The 15896-nt window shown below is 41.9% G+C and overlaps 1 protein-coding gene across 2 annotated transcripts in view; it reads left to right on the top strand.

Moving 5' to 3' along the window:
- Nucleotides 1–15399, top strand: part of LOC107668541 (probable JmjC domain-containing histone demethylation protein 2C) — a 67924-nt gene extending 52525 nt beyond the window's left edge. The window contains exons 8-27 of one of the 2 annotated variants that reach the window (XM_016460451.1): nucleotides 638–752; nucleotides 951–2707; nucleotides 3989–4143; nucleotides 4525–7070; nucleotides 7602–7803; nucleotides 8105–8334; nucleotides 8437–8589; nucleotides 9237–9326; nucleotides 9436–9560; nucleotides 10040–10136; nucleotides 10512–10669; nucleotides 10758–11048; nucleotides 11357–11525; nucleotides 11638–11728; nucleotides 12332–12462; nucleotides 12546–12668; nucleotides 13156–13295; nucleotides 13472–13678; nucleotides 13821–13952; nucleotides 14669–15399. In XM_016460451.1, coding sequence (XP_016315937.1) covers nucleotides 638–752; nucleotides 951–2707; nucleotides 3989–4143; nucleotides 4525–7070; nucleotides 7602–7803; nucleotides 8105–8334; nucleotides 8437–8589; nucleotides 9237–9326; nucleotides 9436–9560; nucleotides 10040–10136; nucleotides 10512–10669; nucleotides 10758–11048; nucleotides 11357–11525; nucleotides 11638–11728; nucleotides 12332–12462; nucleotides 12546–12668; nucleotides 13156–13295; nucleotides 13472–13678; nucleotides 13821–13952; nucleotides 14669–14770 — 7014 coding nt within the window. In that variant the 3' untranslated portion in view covers nucleotides 14771–15399. Of the gene's footprint in view, nucleotides 1–637; nucleotides 753–950; nucleotides 2708–3988; nucleotides 4144–4524; nucleotides 7071–7583; nucleotides 7804–8104; nucleotides 8335–8436; nucleotides 8590–9236; nucleotides 9327–9435; nucleotides 9561–10039; nucleotides 10137–10511; nucleotides 10670–10757; nucleotides 11049–11356; nucleotides 11526–11637; nucleotides 11729–12331; nucleotides 12463–12545; nucleotides 12669–13155; nucleotides 13296–13471; nucleotides 13679–13820; nucleotides 13953–14668 lie in introns of both variants that reach the window. The other variant, XM_016460450.1, reaches the window with a different exon arrangement.
- Nucleotides 15400–15896: the final 497 nt, after the last annotated feature.

The following is a 15896-nucleotide window of genomic DNA, read 5'->3' as shown; positions in this document are numbered from 1 at the left end:
CAATACAGAAAAATGTATAAAGTTAAAAGTTTTACACAGATTAAAGTGCAAAAGAATTATAAAGAAACCTGGGCTTCCATACCACCTCAGATAGGTATCACTTTACAATAAGACCTCATTAGTTAACCTTAGTTAATGCATTAACATTCACAATGAGCAATAGCTACATTTGCTACAGAAGTTATTAATCTTTGTTAAAAAAAAAAAGATTTAGTTTATGTTAGCTCATTAAATAACACAGTTGCATTATTATTTCTGTAGTTTAGCGCCATCTGCTGTCAGAGAGTGAAAGTGCGCTTTCATCCAGAGCGTCTCTCACATGTTCCGCCATGTGCTTCTCGCCTGCGCTTGTTTACATCAGAGTGCGCTTGTTTACATCAGAGTGCGCACGTGTCTTTCACGCAGTATACAGCTGTGTTGTGCATTTTGACCAGTTGATGGGAAAAGTATTCTTAAAATGCATTCAAAATTCTGAATAATTTGTCATATATAATTATTCACGGTATTTAGAAGTGCCCACGATAACAATATAGTGCATATTCATTACCGTGATGTATCGCATTACCGAATACCAGCACAAGTCCAGTGTACATATACATCCCCTAGTTACAAAACACACTCTGTCTCTCTGCTGAAGGTGTGCAGCTCCAGGCCAGTGCAGCAGCACTCTGAGATGACCACACAGAACTGCAGCATGGAAGAGGATGAAAAAGAAGGCATGAGGGTCGAAAAGAGGAGTGATGAGGGAAGAGGTGAGCTGTAGCCATGGATAATGATAATGATGATATTAGGAGCTCCACCTGTGTTAAATTACATTTAGCTGGATTCTGATTTATGGCATTAGCTTGATACGAAGTGCTGAGTTTTTCAAAGTGTCAATGAGAATATTACATGTACAGTAGCTGTGTAACTTTTTCTAAATCAGTATTATTGATCTGTTATTTTCTTAGATTCTTCCAAATCTAAAAACAGCAATGGTGAGAGAAAAAGGAGGAAAGAAGATGAGGAAAAAGATGACAAGCAGAGAAATAGATGTGGGTTAAAGAGGTTGAAAGCAGGCAGTGTGTCCGACCTGTCAGAGAACAGCGATTCCGAAAATTCCAGCTGCAGAGTGCAGGATTCATCCTTGGATTCAGGATCAAAGAGACAGTCGAAACAGCGTTACACTTCAAAGAGGCCATTGGACTGTGAGGTTCACCCCTCCCATAGAGGCGGGGAACCTTCCCCCAAACAATTAGGAGAGAATGAGACTCAGAAAATGGGAAAAACATCTCCATCCGATTCCCCTAGTGCATCCTGCAACGGAGCACTCAGGAGCACAGATGCACTGGAGTCTGTTGCTCTTGTTAGTGGTGGGAAATCAGAAGAGAAAGGTGATGTAGTAATGACAGAAATAGAGGACAGGAGTGAGGGGGCGTCTCGGGAGGACTCAGAGGCTGTGTCTGCGCTTCTGGCGTCCCAAGAGAGTGAGCAGCTGGTCTCCATGGAAACCACATGCGTGCTGGTACACGCATCATCTCTGGAGTGTGAAGGAGCAGAGGGTGAGCACGAGTTGTCAACGAATGATCCAGAGGTCAGAGGGTCAGGGTTCACCCACGCAGAGTCTAGGAGGTCAGAATTTCCCCATTCTGAGGCCATTACCTCCAGCAGTGACACTGCAGTCCCAGTAGAAGAGGAGCCTAGAGGAGCACCGCCTCGTTCTCCAGTCGTACCTTGCAACAAAAAGGAGGATGTGGATTCTAAACAGAGTTGTTCGCCAGTAGCTGTTAATGCAGAATATGGACCCGTAATCTCCTTGGAAGCTACCCACAAGCCTAGTGTGCACACCAGTCCTTGCTCCTCTCCTGAGATCATTTCTAAACCTCAGACTCTACGGGAGATGTCCAGGGAGAAGCAGAATGCATCTCTAGAGGTGGGCCTGTTGAAGGACAGCGCTCCTCTGACTAAATCTGTGGACAGAACTCTTAGCAGCCTTAAAATGGCACCCAATCCCAAAGTGACCTGCTCCACAACTCCAGTCCTGATTCAGACCCCTTCTCCAACCCCAAACCGATCCAGAACCCCAACACATTCTCCTCCCCGTACGCCTAATCGCACTCCTACTCCTGATAAGTCCACCAAAAGTCCCCTCATTGTGGACAGGAAGGAGCCCTTCACTATATACAGAGACCCTGCATTAATCAGGACGGAGCTTGAGGCCCACCCCACCTACATTCAGCCCCCTCACACTCCCCCAAACCCCAAACAACACCTTAAGACGCCTTCTCCCTCCTCCAGCTCTCCCAGCCTTACACCTGTTTCCTCCCACAGCAAGCTACTGAGTTCCTCTCCTCACCCTGCACACCTCTCACCCATTCCCCTCCACTCCCAGCCTCCCCTCTGTTCCCTGAGCACACCCCACTCAACCATCCCTCATCCGCACCTCCTCCCGTCCCTCCTGCCTGCACTGTCCCCATCTGCCACACTCTTGACTGGACATCCTCGTATCAGAGCCCTGGGACTTCCCCACCATCCTTTAGCCCTTCCAGGGAACCCGTCTCTCCTGGGCCAGACCTCTGGTGCAGCTTCTCTGGCACCTCTTGGACTCTATCCCCTCCTGTGGCCTCCTTTCCCCAACGGAGTCCATAGCTACCCTGGACTTGGCCTGCAAGCATCCAAATGGACACATCCAGATGGTGCTGGCATCTCTGACAGCAGCATGAGGAGTGTAAGTGGCCTCACACACTTGGAGTCAGTTAAGATATTAATCCTGGTCAGAGCTGTGGCACTGAGTCTGTTGCTCCGACATATAAAGAGCTTGCTCATATGACTCCTTTGGGTGGCACGGTGGCTCAGTGGGTAGCCAGAAGGACTTTCTGTGTGGAGTTTGCATGTTTGTGGGTTTTCTCTGAGTGCTCCGGTTTCCCCAACAATCCAAAGACATGCAAGATAGGTCAATTGGACACCAAATTGTCTGTAGATGTGAGTTTAGATGTCTCTGTGTGTGTGTGTGTGTGTGTGTGTGTGTGTGTTTGCCCTGTGATGGTTTGCCCATCAATCCTGGGTGTTTCTCTGCCTTCGACCTTAGATGCTGGATAAGGGTTTTGGAGAATATATGGATCATAGACAGTCATAGCAATTTTAAAAAATTTAACATTCTTGTGGATTTTTAAGTCTTTTTGAGTCAAAATAGATTGTAATTACTGCAACAAGTTGTACTGGTAGCACATGCTTTGTGTTATTCATGGTGTTGTTGTGTATACAGATGATGATATTTGTATAGTTGTTATGGTACTTAATATGAGATCATAGCTAAACCTCTGATTGTCAGGGAGACGTCTAGACGAAGCAGAGCATATCCCCTGAGGTGTGCATACTGGAAGAGAGCTCCCCTTCTGCTAATTCTGCTATAGACATAATGGGTATTATCCTGGCTCCTCTGGATTTTATAAGGATGTCATGCAAGTCAATGATGGTTGTGTTGTGTAATATTGTCTGGTTTAGTTTTTAAGCCGAGATAAAGCATCAAGAGGCAGGTTATGGTATTATGAACATATATTGCAGTGGGTTGTTTGAATTGTGACAGGCTGAATAGAGATGGACAGGAGACTAGGGAACAAAAAAAATGAAAAAGAAAGCTACAGCAAGTGGTGAAAAGAATGATTAACTGAAAGAAATTCATCCAGGCAGCAGACCCCCTCCCCCCCTCCTTCTCTGTTTTATTCATGTGGTATCAGGGCATCCTTGAGTCGTCTATAAGCCACTATTCGTCTTTACTTGTACTATGGAAATAAACAAGATTGTGTTTCTCAATGTGTGTGAGAGTGTACACTCAAATAGTTCTCTTATGTAGGAAGGGATTGACTTACGTCCTTGCACATTGTGTTTCATTTTATTTATATCTCCCTAAGTTTGATGTCCTTTGTTAGATAGAGATTCATCTCTATATCAAACCAAAACAGGTCCTATAAATTTGTGTGAAACTGTATGTTTGTCTGTGTGGTAACAGAACACCCCAAGCCCTTGGATTTCTCAGCCCACCCCTGTTAGTAATGCAGATGGTCAAGGGTTGCAACCCCCACTGCCCATCCGACCCTCCAGTGCGGACCCTCAGAGAGTGTGTAGGAGCACTCAGCATTGCACACCCTCCTCCAAAACCATAGAGTAAGTTTTCAGCTAACTCCTGCACACTCTTTTTCCACTTTATATCATTTTTGTTCCTTAAATAACACAACATTGTTGCTTTCTAATGGGTGGACAGCTGGGTGTTATCCATTTCCTATAACATTTCTTATTCCCTTAACAGCATTACACTTTCATATCAGTTCACCACATACTTTACAAACTAGTAATGATGGTCTAAAATAAGACCTGACCATTAAATTATTAAAACTCACATTACCAACCTCGGGTGTGCATTAATTGTATGCATTAATTTTGAATTAATTTCCTATGGTCCATGGTCAATTATATCTTACTCACCAGACATACTGACCTCTACAGCAAGCTCTCTTCCACATTCATTTCTGCTGTTCTTGTTTCTAGAGAGCTGGATAGAAGAGCTGTCACTGAGAGCACACTCATCCACACTCACTTTAAGTCTGAACAGGAGCGTCTCCGCACATCAGTGGGCAAAAATGGGCAGACTTACTGTCCAGTCACCCTTGAGTCGTCCCCAAGTCGTACCAAACAGCCAATTGTTGTTTATGATCTCACAGGCGAGAGACCTAACCGCTACCAGGAAGAGAACCGCCGCATTCTTCTGGAGAGCAGTGAGGTGGCACCATTCACTGCTAAACTGGGCTCGGATAGGGAACCAAGATACCCTAGAAACCCCACATCTGCCCTTTCTTCAAAGGAGAAGGAAAGAGAGATAGACAGAGAGAGAGATGTGCATGCATTCAGACACACTCTACCTCCCCGGCCACAGTCGGCCCATCCCACCCCAACCCTCACTCCGAGCAGCTACTATGCGTTTCTGTCTAACAGCGTGGAGAACAAGCCTCCACAGCGCAGAGTGCCAGCCAACAAAGAACTCTATGAGAGGCTCAGTGCCAGCATCTTAACTTCCTCCAGCTCACAGGTCTCAATGAGAGCCAGACCTCCGCCTCTTGTTAAACGCCACCATGAGAAAGAAGAAGGTCTGCTGGGAAAGATCACAGAGCAAATGGCTCATAAAGCATCTTCCTTGGAAGCAGTAGAGATGGCAGCTGTGGAGAGAAGGGGGCCTGGCTCTTCTCTCATTTCTGTCTCCTCTTCTCCACGCAACGTGCCTTTACTCCACCGTGCCCCTATTTTTCACCCTCCGGCACCAACCAATGTGGTTTCAAAAGACTCTGGACATGGCAGATTGTCCCCGCCTACTCTCACACCTGTTCAGTCAATGAGCTTGTCAGGAAAAGGTCAGAAGCAACAGAGGCCACCCACCTTGTTGCCTGAACTCAAACATGTCGCCTTAGACGGGAAAAGACCTGTGCCAGAGAAAACAACAATGCCATTGCAACCCTACGATACCCAATGGTGTGGAGTCATGTATGGCAGAGAGAAAGTGGGTGGTGGGCACACAACAAATGGAGGTGTAGTCAAAGCACAGTCAGCCACTGCATCAGTCATTGTACGTCCAACAAACCACACACATACAACAATAAGTTACACAGTGTCTGACAGCTCAGTTTCCCAGATGCAGTGTGGCCAGATAAGACCATTGGAAAGTTTGTCCAACCCACACTCAAAGGAGGACAGTGTTCAGCATAAGAGAGGTATCCTGTGGACCCCTCTGGATACTGTTCATCCCATCAACATGACAGCCCAAACGGGAGATCTCAATACACCCATAAACATGACGACTAAACCTATTAACTCAGCTCAGCCGAGTCACCCCTTAATAAATATGAATGTTGTACAATCTAGAATAGACCTAATCGCAGAATACTGCAAGAGGAGAGATAGTGGTGCTGTTCAACCGAAGATGGAGTCCTCTCCCACCTCTTTTTACACTTCTAGAGACTTCCCTCATCTGAAGAAACACAGAGCTGGACTAGCTACTGCTGAATCTAGACATAACATGCATATGATCCAGCCTCAACACACTACACATCCCTCAAATGCTATGAAACATACCTCTCACCTCTCAGATAGCAGGTGTAGGTCTTGCACTACGTTCACTACACACCCTGTGTGTTCTGAACATGCTTCAGGAAGAGAAAAAGAGTCTGTATTCAACACTAGTTCTTCTGAATGTCTCCGACTAGCATCAGGGACTTCCAGCCCTGTGCCAACAACCAAACAAGGTTTGCTAACCAATGAGCAGGCACCTGCTTCGGCTATAACCAACCAGTCTCAATCTGGTCAGAACAACTACCATAAACTGAAAAAAGCCTGGCTGACCCGCCATTCTGAGCAAGACAGAGGCAGCACAGTCTCCCAAACAGTAGATGGCACTAAGACAGCTGTAACTTTGACTAGCACAAGCACTTCTATGCCAATTAAACAGAAAGTTAACGGACTGGTGGATAATGGGTTCAGTCAGGAGGATAAAGATTCCTCCCTAGACAGCAGAAAGTCCAAAATATTGAACAAGAAGACTGCTCAAGACAACAGGAAGTCTAGTTTAGAGAATAGGAAGTCTAATAGTAATGCTCTAAGTTTCAATTCAGAGGACAAAAAATCTGTCATGGCCGATGAGAAACCAGTGACAGTGGGCAAGAAGTCTTCCTTGGAGGATGTTAAACCTGTCTTGGACAGAAATGGTAAGTTGGAGGGTAAGGAGTCCTTCGTGGAGGACAAGAAATCTATTGAAAAACAATCAACCCCGGTACATATGAAGCCTGAGAGGGAGAAACGAGGCGAGAAACGGCCATTAGAGTCCAGCGGTGACAGCGAGAGTGGAGGAGACTCCGGCAATGAAAGCGAGAGTGGTGGATCAGGACGGAGGTTTAAACGAGAGACTAAGTCCTCTTTTAAAATCAAGCAGAATGACCACCAGAAGAAGAAAGCAGAGGAGGAGGAGGAGGAAGAAGAGGAAAAGGCCAAATCCAATGGAACTTTGCAAAGTGCAAAAGATAAGCCTCAACAGAGACTCCCTAACAGCAGTGAGTTTTTCACCTTTTTAAAATGATGTATGTTTAGACCCAAAGTAAATGTTATTAATTAGAATATCTTTGTCATTGGTATTAATGATGATAAACTCCCATTCATTTTATCCACAGAGAATGAGTGTCAATTATATTTTGAGTCAAATACAGTCATAGTCATATGTTTATATTGTTTTATATTGGCCTTTTTCACTTTTTTCTTTTCAACTTTTTTAATACTACTTTTTTTATCAAATGTCATCGCAGACCTGGATGGTCTTTATAAAAGATTATTCTCCAATGCCTAGAAAATATGAATGGGAAAATTTGCAGTATTCAGTGTTGTATCCTATAGCAGTTCTGTTTAAGCAAGCTGTTTAACTGGCTGAACATTTATGCATAGTGTGTGTTTTTGCCAAAAATGTAATTGAGTATCAGTTTCACCATGGCATTCAGAACCGAGAATGAAGGCCATGACAATTCAAATCATGCATATTCAAACTGACACTGAGATTACAAATGTGTACTCAGCTCAGATTTCTGTCTCAGATGGCATCCCTCACTCTGTGCTGAAAGATTGGAGGAAGGTTAGGAAGCTCAAGCAAACTAGAGAAGCGTTCTTACAAGATGACTCATGTGCAGAGTTTGGGCCCAACGTGCAGAAGTGCAGAGAGTGTCGCTTGGATCGCTCACGTAAATCTCAGGAGCCTGCCATCTCACCTGTCTTCTGCCGATTTTACTACTTCCGACGGTCAGCCTTTAATACTTTTGGCACTGTTCTTGGACATATGTGAACTCCCTGTGATGCACTTCATTTACGTTTTATTTGGTTCATCATTGGTGCAATATTTACTCAAGTCTCATGTACAAGTACTGTGGAGTCCAACTTTAATGACATGCACTCAAGTTTGTTTAAAACATGACAATCATCCATGATTTGTGAATGTTTAATGGAAGTAAGAACTGAACTTTTGTCTTTTTAAAATCCAATCGCAGCATCAGTCAAACAGCACAGTTTATGCGTACACTAATTCTTCCCACTCTCTCTTCAGTCTGTCATACAGTAAAAACGGCGTTATCCGTGTGAATGGGTTTTCGGTGTCTGAGCAGACAGATGAGGAGGCGGTTACGGTGTGGACAGGCAGCTCAGAGGACGAGGAGGACAAGAAGAGGAGAAAGATGGACCTTGAGACATCAAAATCCGTCCTCGCATTCCTTGGAGACAAGTTCTGCCAGCTCGTAAAGACAGAGGACACTGCTTTCAGCTGGGTCAAGAAAGAGAGTATGTTTGTGTGGAATGACAAATACACAAAGTCTCTTATTCCTTGTCACTTTGACTTTTTCACCTTTCCCTGCTGTCTTCTTTCTCTTTACCTTTCTCCAGCTCAGATCATGTGGAAGCGAGCAGTGAGAGGTGTGAGGGAGATGTGTGATGCATGTGAGGCCACTCTCTTCAACATGCACTGGGCTTGTCACAAATGTGGCTTCGTAGTTTGCATGGACTGCTACAAAGCCAGAGAGAATAAGAAAGCCAAAGGTCAGTTGCAAATACATCACAGATATTCCTATGGATTTTAACCTAATTTACCTATGGGATGCGCTTTTCATTTCACCTCTCTGTAAAAAGCCAGCTTAGACCAACATGACTTTCCATTCTGGTCCAAGGTGGTTAACACTAGTTTAGTTTTGGTGTAGCAGGTTAAAAAATTAGCTGGTATTGTTTGTCGACCAACATGGTCTTGCTAACAGGATTCGCATGATCATGGAAAATATGGAAAAATCAAGAAATTTTAAAATTGTGATTTTTCAGGATAAGAAAGGTGATGGAAATTGTTTTTAAGAAATATATAAAATTAAAATCTAAATTGCTAAAATCTAATTTCTCTAGTCACTGTAATTTTTATTTTAAAATAGTATCATTCATACATTTCTGTTTGTGAGTGCAATCTATATAAAATGTTTTTGAAATTCTTACCACAAAATAGTGGAAAACTCAAGAAAAAGTCAAAACTTCATTGATTAAAACATGTGGGAGACCGGTTTTCAGTTTTAATGGTTAAGCTAGTTAAGCTAAAAAGCCACATGGGGACACCAGCATCCAAAACAAACATATGCTGTTCTTTTCAGCAGTTTTTTTTTGGCTGCGTTTCTCTTTCCAACAATTTTGTATATTTTGTCATACAGATAAGGAACTGTATGTCTGGTTACGATGCGTGAAGAACCAGCCACATGACTTTAAGAACTTAATGCCTACTCAGATTGTCCCTGAAAGAGGTAAGCATAGGTTTGTGTACTTATATGTATCTAAACATCACATCCTGTTTTCTCTCACCTTTGACTGTGTACTTATTACTAAAATTGTGCATTGCCATCTTTTCGTAAGTATTGGTGGACATGCAGAGGTCTATGCACTCAATGAGAGAAAAGTTTGGATTCCCATCCCATTGTTCCTGCACTGACAGCAAAACCCACAACCCCAGCATGGCCACTACCAATGGACTCTCACCAGTAAGATGCCAACTTGACATTATGCACTTGGCTTATTTATGTCCTGGCAAGTTCCTCTTTGCATTTACATTTATGCATTTGGCGGAAGCTTTTATCCAAAGTGACTTACACTGCATTCAAGGTATAATGTTTATTAGTAAATGAATTACCTGAGAATCAAACCCATATCTTTGGCATTGGTAACGCAATGCTCTACTGCAGAGGTGTCCAAGCCTGCTCCTGGAGGGCCACTGTCCTGCAGAGTTTTGCTCCAAACCTAATTAAACATCTGAGCTAATCAAGGTCTTCAGACTCACTAGAAACTTCCAGGCAAGTATCTTGAAGCTGGTTGGAGCTAAATTCTGCAGACGTTCAACCTCCAGGAGCAGGATTGGACATCCTCTGTTCTTCTGCTTGGGCTACAGGAATGTTTAGATGCATGTGAAGCTGTGTAGTTGAATGAATAACATTTTATGAAAGAGTGTTTGGCGTGACATCAGCTTTCAGACAGAGATCAGAGTGACTTGAAGAGCCGGCAGATCCCAGATCAGCAGAAGAACTCGCATGTCACAGTGAAAGCGAACACTGAGAAAAGAGGTAAGGAAGCACCTACACAAATACTCCAAACCAAACACATCATTCATCCATTCTGCACTAGCATCTCTTCCATTTAAATATGAGTTTTTTGCTAACCAGTCATGTCCACAACAAGCAATGTGCAATAAGACACTCTATTGGTTGCTTGTATTTTTTCACAACATGAAGGTAGCCCTGCCCACCATGAAATCTCATTGGTCCAAAATATGTTTCTCCACATAGTGTATTAAACCTCAAATGTGTTCTGTGATTTTGTCACTTTGCTTTTGCTGCTGGTAACTTCCCATTTTGCCTGAATTTGAGACCATTCTGGCAAATATTGTGTACTTTCTGAATAAAATGCACTTGACATGATGTTTCCTCTTATTTGTCTAGAGAAGGCAGGGTGTGATGGTATGGAAGCTCACAGTAGGAAGTCCATGAGCCCTGAACAAGGATCAACATTGCGTGACCTTTTGACCTCCACAGCTGGGAAATTACGTCTTGGGTCCACCGGAGGTGCCTTTGCACCAGTTTACAACTTGTCCGAACAGGTTAGATATATACAGACTCATAAATACAAGAATATAAGATAATGATCGTAACACTTGTAACAAACTCTATTCATGCTTTATTCTTTAGGTAGCCCAAAACACTCGCGTACCCAACATCCTGGATGATATCATTGCTTCTGTAGTAGAAAATAAGATTCCCGCTACAAAGATGGCCAGGGTGGAGCTGAATCAGGATTCGCTGCCAAAGGGGGAGGTGGGGCAGCAGCCAGAGGGGGTGATGCTTGATGAAAGCCCATTGGCTGATCCCCACACTGTAGTCCCTCACGATTGGCTAGGAAACCACCGGCTGCTTTGGCTCAAAGATCACCGTCACCAAGGCAACCAAAGACTGTTCAAAGAGAACTGGACACAAGAGCAGGTTTGTATTTTTCACGCTAGTGGAGTATTAACTATATCTCTATAGGTACTGAGTGAAAAGGAAATTATACTGTCAAGGGAAGTTAAACTGAATTACAGTTTTAGTTTCTGTAAAAAAAAAATAGGATTGACATAGGATGAAACCTCTTGGGATTTAATTACTTAAAAGTAACCATTGATTTTGATTATTTGAAACAAAGACATTAGGAATGGCTTCTTGTATGAAAACATTTTATTTACAATTTAAATGTAAAAAGAAACTTCATATTGTATGATTCTGAAGCTGTAGTTGGTGCGATGTCTCTTTAGCCAGTGCTGGTGTCCGGATTGCACAAGAGTTTGAAGGCTAATCTGTGGAAGCCTGAGCACTTCAGCTGTGAGTTTTCCAGCCTTCATAGTGACCTCTACAATTGCAGAGATGGGAGCGTCACAAACTCCAAGGTCAAGGAGTTCTGGGATGGTTTTGAAGATGTGTCAAGTGAGTCCAGCATTTCTGTACTTATCATTCTATTCTAATTTGCTTAATATGATTTTGTTATTTGACTCTGTGCACTAAATTGTATTTGCATTGTTGTGTATGTAACCCACAGAGAGACCTAAATCTGATAAAGGGGAGTCAGTGGTGTACAGACTGAAAGACTGGCCATCAGGGGAGGAGTTTTTGGCCCTCATGCCTGCCAGGTACTGCTGCCCTTGGAAAAATTTGAAGCATATGTTGTCTTTCAGACCTCACTAGAATTTGCATAGAATACCACTTTGTACTGCTAATGCTTCCTCGATTTGAATATACTTTCACCACTATTTGAATAAACCTCTTCTCAAGCTTGGAACTCAGGCATGCAGTAAAAGAGTGCTACAAGTTCCAGAAACAAAAACACATGAATTTCTCCATAGAGAAATAGATTTCTAATGTTAAATGACTGTCAGTCTTCAAATTAATGAAAAATGCAGGGTTGCTTTTTTATTTTGCAAACAGGTCCATCAGATTCTACATTATTTCTTGATTTGAACAACAAAGAAATGGAATTAAAATCACAAAAATAAAAGAATTCACTGTAAACGAGTTATCAAAAAATGTTATTAAACCATCAAGTCACCTTAAATTACACAATTATAAAAGAAACAGAATTTTACTCATTATAAGTAATAATAATTCTATAATATTTAAAAAAAAAAAAATTTTAAATCACATTGCTTTAATAGCATATCTTGGTGTGTACTGAGGTTTTTCTGATATTTTTGAGACAAAGGAATTTGATGATGTAATGCTTTCACCCACCTCAGATATCATGATGTGATGAAGTCTTTGCCGGTACCACAGTACACAGACCCCGAGGCTCATCTCAACCTGGCCTCACATCTGCCCTCCTTCTTCATTCGACCCGACCTTGGTCCTCGCCTCTGCTGCGCCCACGGTATTCTTTCTTTCCTGTACTCACTGACAGTGCTGTTGTGCTCTTTGTTATGCAATGGACCTTATGTTCCTGTGTTTGTTCAGGTGTAACAACATGTCCAGCACAAGACTTCGGGACCAGTAATCTACATGTTGAAATCTCAGACACCATGAGTATTCTGGTATATGTTGGGGTGGCCAAAGGAAACGGAGCCCCATCCAAAGCAGGTACATAGACAAAAACATGAGATTGTGCCACTGATTTTTTCCTCTAAAATATTTATTTTGCCTTAGTAGGTTTGCATATACATTACATTATTTAACAGTACAATGAATTGCTTTGTAAGGGAGGTGGATCTGCATGCAAAAACATCTTGTATATGGATTTTAAAAATTGTATGACTCTGTCAATAGTTGCACATCAGTGCAAAATAATTCCTTGAGTACTTATGAGATCATTGCTGCCATAATGCCTCTTTTAAAGTTATTTGAATGTTGATGAATTAAAATAAAAATGTTTTTTGTTTACTAGGCTTGAGATTTGCCACTCGGGCTTAGAGCAGTATACTTGCGTGATTACAGTCTTGGAAATTGCTAAAATAAAACATTTATTGGTGTCCTTTAAAATGCCACCATACGAACTTTTATGGAATATTGTGAGCAATAATTTGTGTGTAAGATTGCATTAATTTGGCTGTCAAACCCTTTGTAATAGGGGTATTAAAGCTCTTGGAAGGAGAAGTTCAGGATGAGAGTGTAAAGAAACGACTGAAAGACCCTAATGAGACGCCAGGTGCTCTGTGGCACATCTACATGAGTAAAGACCTACAAAAGATCCAGGAGTTTCTACAAAAGGTACTACACTACTTGATCATGTAAAGCTTATGAGCTTATTTACTTGCTAGTAAGGGATGAGTTGTCTGATATCTGATATCTAGATGAAATTAGTCCACTAAACACGTATTGCTGTTTAGCCCCCCCCAAATAAATGAAAATATGATATTCATGCTTCAGTGTGTGTGCGTTTGCAGGTTGCTGCTGAGCATCAGGCTGAAGTGGATCCAGAGGCAGACTCAGAATCAGAGTGGGACAGTGATGCTGACTCCCTGCGTGAAGGCGGCTGGTATCTGAGCCCCAGGCTGAGGCAGAGGCTACAGGATGAATATAGCATAGAGAGCCGCACACTCCTCCAGTTCCATGGAGATGCTGTTATCATCCCTGCTGGAGCCCTGCACCAGGTACATTTCCACACTCGCATTACCAGCTACATCCTCCTAAAGCAATGTGTCCTGGGCTCTTGGGAAGGATGACTGGTTTCTTAAAGCTGTCACTCCACCAGAAGTTCAGTATTCAGTATTTATACATGCTGTGTGTTTTAAGGTGATGAATCTGCACAGTTGCATCCAAGTGAATGTGGACTTTGTGTCTCCTGAACATGCGCACAACTCCTATTATCTAACCCAAGAGCTCCGCCCTCTCAAAGACCAAGTGAACTATGAAGACAAACTCCAGGTACCTCCATCTGGCTACTGTGACCTATTTTGTTGATCATTTAGTTTCCATTTCTGCTGCATCATGCTGGTAACCCTACCCACAATGAAATCTCGTAGGTCTAAAATCATGCTTCACATTAGATTACTTTCTGATTTGTTGTGTGGCATTGTGTCTCACAGCATTTTCACTTTATTCTCTCTAATTCTGTCTTGAGAGACTTTTGCCCAGGCTTTTGACCCAATTTACAGTCTGGTGGAGTCAATGCTAGTCAATTGGAGTTGACCGTTTTACAGAAAATTGCATAGTGTATGATGGACACAGACTTTGATTTTCTAGCTTCAGACTATGATTCCATCCAGTCAGAGGATATCAAATATGTTTGACATTTTGCGCTGATTTTAGAACACTTATTGTGACAATTTGAGCGTCTGGTAGTGTGTGATCCTCAGTCGTTTAGTGTATAATGTCCAGTTTTTCCTCTGCAACCATTTATAAAGGCGGGCAAGTGTATGATGCCTAGTGTTTAAAAATCTGTTAAGATTTTAAAATTTGTATAGTGTATTCCAGCCTTTAGTAATAAGAGGCATGATGTAGCCAAAATTGCTATTGCACTTTTATATTCCTTTAAGTTGATAATTTTTTTATTGTTTTTAGGCAATTGTAATTAGGCATGAGGCAAATCTGTATGCAGAATCTGATTGCACAATTTCTTTTCATTCCTCTTTATTGTTCAGGTGAAGAACATCTTTTATCACTCTGTGAAAGATGCTGTAGCCACATTGAGGAACCATTTGAAGGAGAAGAACACAGACGATGTCACACAGGAGGAGTCCTGACAATGCATCTCCTCCTCCTCTGTTCAAACCCTTGGAGCATAAAGACAATCCCAAGATTCTCCAGGAAGAAACCTCTGTTCTTAGACTTGATTCCAACAAAATGGGACACTCTGCAAGGTTCTGTAACTTCCTCTGTGTTGTCACTGTCTTCTCTTTGATTTTATTCTGTTTGAACTTCCCCGTTGTGTTTTCCTGCATGGACAGGAAGCGAAGTAAAGGGTGGAGGTACGACAAACAGAGAGATAAAAGTAGTACACTGTGTTCTCCAAACAGGTGCAATGAACTTCAAAGCCCATTGCTTCCACTTGCCGCACATGCAGAAGTCCATGGAAAACCATTAGAAAGCAAATACATGTTTTTCCAAAGGCGATAAAGATTCATGACATGTTCTTGCACTGCAAAGTGTTCACCTTGATGTCATGCTGTGTTTTTAACAGTTGGAGAGAGCAGCGATTCCAACACAATCATAGCAGCATTCCATCACATCAGCAGCTGCCAAACCGACAGGTTTTATTATGTTTAAGCAACATTAAATTATTTACAGTTTGGCAAATATTCACTGTGCAGAGGGAGAATATTAAAGAAATAGCAGTTTATTCTGTTTAAAAAAAAAAAGATCTTTTGTGAAATTTTCAGCTGAAATGTAATATGTAAATAGCAGAATATACATATATAAATATATATTAATTATGATTGTCTATAACATGGTGTGCTTTATTTGCTGTATGTGGTGTATATTGAAGTTAAAGAGATGTTTTACATTTTCCATTAAAAATGGAATAATCAAAACCGGTAATGACCGTTTATGTGATGAATTCATATCCAAAAAATGACTGTTTTCTAGGTGTTTATTTAAAGGGATAGTTCACTCAAAATTGAAACTTAAGTCTTTTTTTTTTTACTTACCCTGGTGGTGTTCTAATGCTGTATGGCGTTTATTTTTTCAGACCACAAAAGGAGAAATTAAGAGAAAACGGCCTGTATATTGTCAGTATAATGGAAGTGAATAGTAACCAGATTCAAGCTTTAACAAAACGATGCAAAAGTATCACAGTGTTCTGCGGGTGTGTTAATCTTTGTGTTAATGAGACTGTACTACCCATTGCTCATGTAAAAAAAAAAACAT

This window comes from Sinocyclocheilus anshuiensis, unplaced genomic scaffold (assembly GCF_001515605.1).
Source record: "Sinocyclocheilus anshuiensis isolate Anshui unplaced genomic scaffold, SAMN03320099.WGS_v1.1 scaffold3132, whole genome shotgun sequence".
NCBI classification, from domain to species: domain Eukaryota; kingdom Metazoa; phylum Chordata; class Actinopteri; order Cypriniformes; family Cyprinidae; genus Sinocyclocheilus; species Sinocyclocheilus anshuiensis.
Note: the sequence above shows the minus strand (reverse complement) of the source record. Positions and strands in the feature narration are given on the sequence as shown.